The 4,691-nt window shown below is 56.7% G+C and overlaps 1 protein-coding gene across 1 annotated transcript in view; it reads right to left on the bottom strand.

The window, feature by feature from the left end:
- The window catches only part of LOC113210614 (growth factor receptor-bound protein 14), a gene marked incomplete at its 5' end in the record, with an annotated part of 161,671 nt that overhangs the window by 105,899 nt on the left and 51,081 nt on the right, over nt 1-4,691 (bottom strand). The window contains 1 exon segment of the mRNA XM_052271454.1: nt 3,418-3,586. Within this exon segment, the coding sequence (XP_052127414.1) occupies nt 3,418-3,586 (169 nt within the window).

Below are 4,691 nucleotides of genomic sequence, written 5' to 3'. Positions count from 1 at the left end.
CCCAGCCCCGCCCCGACCGACTCGATTCGAATTTAATTTCGGGCTCTCTCACATGGTGCGCGCCGGGGCCCCCGCGAGCGGAACCAAAAGCCCGCAGCATTTTTATTGAGCCACTTAGCCTCACGCGAAAAGCCACTCCGTTGCGGAGTCCTCGGCAAACGGAGAAGAGGGAGCGCGGCGCGCAAGGAGAGGGTCCCTATACGCCGCCCCGCCCCGCCTACGCAAACTCCTTGGCGCGGGGCGCTCCATTTCCACCTGCCCCGCGCAAACGCGACAAGAAAGAAAATCCGCGCGCGCAGTATTTTTCGGCTTGAGAATGAGGAGATAAAAGCAAGCGGGGTCTGCAACAACACAAACGGGCGGCGAGTGACGCGTCAGTCGAGTACCGACCCCCTCTCCTCGAGTCCGATCGGTACGCCATCAGCACCCTCGTGGGGGGCCCCAGCACCGCGCGCCCCGCGGGCAGGGGCTCTCCCCGGGCTCTCCCCCGCCGCGGGGGCTCCCTCCCCGGGCTCCACCCCGGCGGCTCTCCTCACATCAATGGCTGCGGTAAGTGACGCAAATGGCAATCAGGCCGGCAGAGCCAGGCGAGGACGCGGCGGCGTGGGGCCTGGGGAGCCTCCCCGCAGACAGACAAGAACGGCTCAGAGCACTCTCAATGATTCGGTCGCCAATTCGTGGAAAAGGTTTTTTTGCGCGTGGGCGTGGTAGATTATTCCAGAGGGCAACTGCTACAAGTAAGGTTAATGGAAGAGTATACACGGTGTTTCAAAGCGATTAAACGCAAAAACACAAGATCGTACCACCCCCTAAAAATGAAGAAAAATAATGCCTTGTTTAAAATGCTTTGTTTAAAATGTCGCTGAAGAAGAACAATTTCTAGGAGTGTAGCCGGCTTATCCCCTCGGCCCAGGCGCCCCGGTTCGTTGGGGCGCCCGCGACGTCCCGCTGTCCAACCGGGCGGCCGGGCGGGGGAGTAGAATGGCAGATCAGCCGTAGGAATTCCCCGGCCGTCAAGAGGTGAACAGGGTGGGCCCATAGCAGCCAGCCCCACAGAGACGTGGAGCAGGAGGGGAAAATGAAGGGGTTGGTCGGGGTGGAGCAGGCGCGCGCCGTTTGTAAATGGCACGACCAAAAATACAATGGCATAAATTATACTTTTAAGAAAATCCTCCTACCATCAGCAGCACGGCAGAAGCTTCTAAATCCATTAAACAAATTTAACATTCAAATAACGTTTGTTTGTATTTTGTTTCAGAATGTTACTTTACGCCTTCAAGAGAAGTCCCACTACCACCACCACCCACCCCTTCCGCCGCCGTTGTTGTTTCCCCCCTGGAGGCTTTTCATCCCATCTTGCCATATAAGAGGCAGCATCGCGGAGGAGGAGGGGCTGAAGGAGCCGAGAGGGTATCGCGGGGCTCTCGAGACAATGTAGCGCCGGTGCTAATTACACGCTGCTGTGCAGGTACCCCCACAATGGGGGCCGTGGCGAGGGGGTGGATAGGGGTGCGGGGTCCTGCTGCCAGGGTTTAATCCCCGGCCGAGCGAACGGGCGAGGGGGATGAGGCTCGCGGCCTTGGCGGGGACCCCTTAGCCGTCAGCGAGAAGGTGTGTTCTAGTGCGGGGGCGGTGGGCGGGCGCGGGTTCTTATTCGGAGGGGCGCTCCAGAGACGCGCCGCCGACACGGTCCGTATAACACGCAGCTATGGGGGGCGGTTGGGGGCGGGCGCGCTTGCATCACTGAAGCCATCTAGCAGGAGGAGCCGCCGCCGCCGCCACCACCCTCACCACCACCCCCGCAGCAGCCGAGGAAACGCCAGGGCTGATCTTGAAAAATGTCACTGCGGATGGGGCACCACCGCCGCGCCCCCGGCTGCGCACGCCAGGAAGGAAACAGGGCCCGGATACACTTTAGCACTACCCGGCTACACTGGCGCCCGGATACACTTTAGCACTACCTGGCTACACTGGGGCTCGGCTCCACTTTAGCACAACCAGGCTACACTGGCGCCCGGATACACATTAGCAAGCACTACCCGGCTACACTGGGGGACTGGGGCCCGGATACACTTTAGCACCACCCGGCTACACTGGAGCCCGGATACATAAACTTAGAACTACCCGGCTACACTTAAGAACTACCCGGCTACACTTTAGGACTAAGTGGCTACACTTTGTCAATTCCCGGATGCACTGGGGCCCGGATACACTTTAGCACTACCCGGCTACACTGGGGCTCGGCTCCACTTTAGCACAACCAGGCTACACTGGCGCCCGGATACACTTTAGCAAGTACTACCCGGCTACACTTTACCGAGCACGGTAGTACGGAAAGGCCCAGCAGCCAAGGCAGCCCTCTTGCTGCAAGGGCGTGAGGGGGCTAAGATAAAGGGAGGAGGGCCCGTTCAGCAAGAGATAGCAGTAGCAGAGCAGAGGATTATGGGGCGGGGGGTTGGGGGAGGGATAGAGGGGGTGCACAAGACGTAACTGGTGTTGTGGTGGTTGTTGCTGCGGCGGCGGGAAGAGGGAAGAGTGTTAAACACCAGAGTGTAAAGCCGCCGAAGCACTCGCGGCGGCGGCGCGCGTCTTTCGAATTACTTCATTCATTCCGTCCCCATTCATTTACGCGCTGCTCGTGTCCTACTCTCCCCGCTGTGGGAACTTGGCCGTACTACTAACGCGTCCAAGATGGCGCGCAGAGGTCCACGCACGCACACACACACACAGAGTTAATGATCCATCGCCATCCTTTTATTGTTATTGCGACCATCACTTCATGGCAAGACGGGAGAGGGGAGGGAGGGGCAAGGGTCGCATCGTAAAGCCCTTCCCGTGCAGAGAGCCGCTCTCTGACACGAAACGCACATCAAACGGAATAGAGCGGCCGCGAGCCGGAAAAAAGAAAGACCGGTGGTGGTGGATAGAGAGGGGGATGGATGGGGGATCGAGGGGGCCACGATGAAAGGGTTCACTCATATTTGCATCCGGGGCCGCAGGCCCGGCGCAGGCCGCAGTACTTCCCCCGTTTGTTTGCCAGTCGCCAAGGATAAAACTTTCCGTTGTTATGCTTTGACTGGGTGACTGGGTGGTATTACCAATCGCGAAAGAAGTGGGCGAGGGACGACACAGGAAATAAAAGAGAAAAAGAGAAGACATGGAAAATTTGTCTCGGGGCTGAAGGGTAACCGTCTCGGTACTTGCGTGCAGCATTGTACCCGAGCGAGTGTGTGTGTGAGGTACCATATGTGCGTGCAGCGAGCGTTACCCAACCCATTGCGAGGGACAAACACCTTTATAGCCTCTCTGCACATTCTCCATCTGACTCCACTACGCGAAAAGAAACAAAAACAATGGAGGAAAAAAGATAAAAACAATCAAACGAAAAAAAAACACTCGCGAGGAGGTAGGTCTTACCGAGTCCCAGCTCGGGCCAGTGCTCGAACAGCGTCCAGTGCACGTCCTTGGCGACGCGGTTTTTGACAGAGAGGACGGAGCAAAGGTCTGCGGCGCGCAGGTTGCGCTCCACGAGCACGGACTGGGCAGCGTGCGGAGAGCCATCGTCGTTGTAAAACAGCAGCTCCTCCTGGACCAGATGAAAAAAAAACACATTAAAAATAGATGCAAGTCGTAAATTCTTCATCAGTCGAGTCACATCAAACACACAAAAAACGAATTAAGCACTACTCCCGACTACTCCTCCAGAAAAGTAAAGTTACGAATGCAACTGCTCTTTACTGTTGCTCTATTAAGAAAAATGAGATTGCTGTCGTTAAAAAAAAGAGAGTGCTTAAAACATTAACCTTTTTCCACGTTAATTACGACCGTTCGAGTAAGAGGTGTGGAAACCTCCCGCCCGGCGCGCGGCGGGGCGAGTCGGGGGCCGGGCGGGCGACTAGCACCTCACATTGTTTTCTTCCTTCCTTCCATTTTATTCCAACTGCTCCGCGCAATTACCGGCGCACTGTATATACCCTCAAATTTACTGCGTCGTAAAATCAAGGTTTCTGTGAAGATATTAACTCCACGGGGCGGGCCTTTTAATGCGCCGCGCGGTGCAACCGCGCATGCCGCGCCAGAGATAAGAGGGAGAGAGAGAGAGGGAAGGAGAAAGCATATAAGAGGGGAGAGAGAAGGAGAGCCGAGTATGAATAGTGAAGACTGCAACCCGGGCCAGCGGACATAAAAAGGCGAAAAGTCTGCACGAGTGTGTGTGCGTGAGAATACCGCATGCGTCTGTCTGTGTGAGCGCACTTACATAGACATACATGCACATGAGCACCGCCCCCCTCAAACAAACACACACTCACAGTGCAAGAGAAAACTTGCCACGGCGGCGTCGCTGGGTGCTACTTTGTTTCAAACTCTTTCAAATGAAAAGAGCGCACCGACACTTTTTATCACCGCCGAAATAATAAGCCCCGGCCGCCACCGCCGCGTAAACGATAAACCAAAACGCTTTTGAATAAGACGCGAGCGCTCGGCTTTATAAATACATTCGTTTATATTGCTCTATACGACGACGCCCGCCGCCTGCCTGCCTATACACTCGTCTCCTTATCTATCGCGTCAAGGATGCGCGCGCGCAGCGGCGATCGAACATCGGACACGACAAAGTTGTGCGTCGCCCGCGGAGGCGGCGGAGGCGGCGGAGGCGGCGGAGGCGGCGGAGGTGGCGGAGGCGGAGGGGG

This window comes from Frankliniella occidentalis, unplaced genomic scaffold, assembly GCF_000697945.3.
Source record: "Frankliniella occidentalis isolate FOCC.00 unplaced genomic scaffold, Focc_3.1 Scaffold162, whole genome shotgun sequence".
Lineage (NCBI taxonomy): Eukaryota > Metazoa > Arthropoda > Insecta > Thysanoptera > Thripidae > Frankliniella > Frankliniella occidentalis.
The sequence above is the reverse complement of the archived record's forward strand: the minus strand, read 5'-3'. Positions and strand labels throughout refer to the sequence as shown.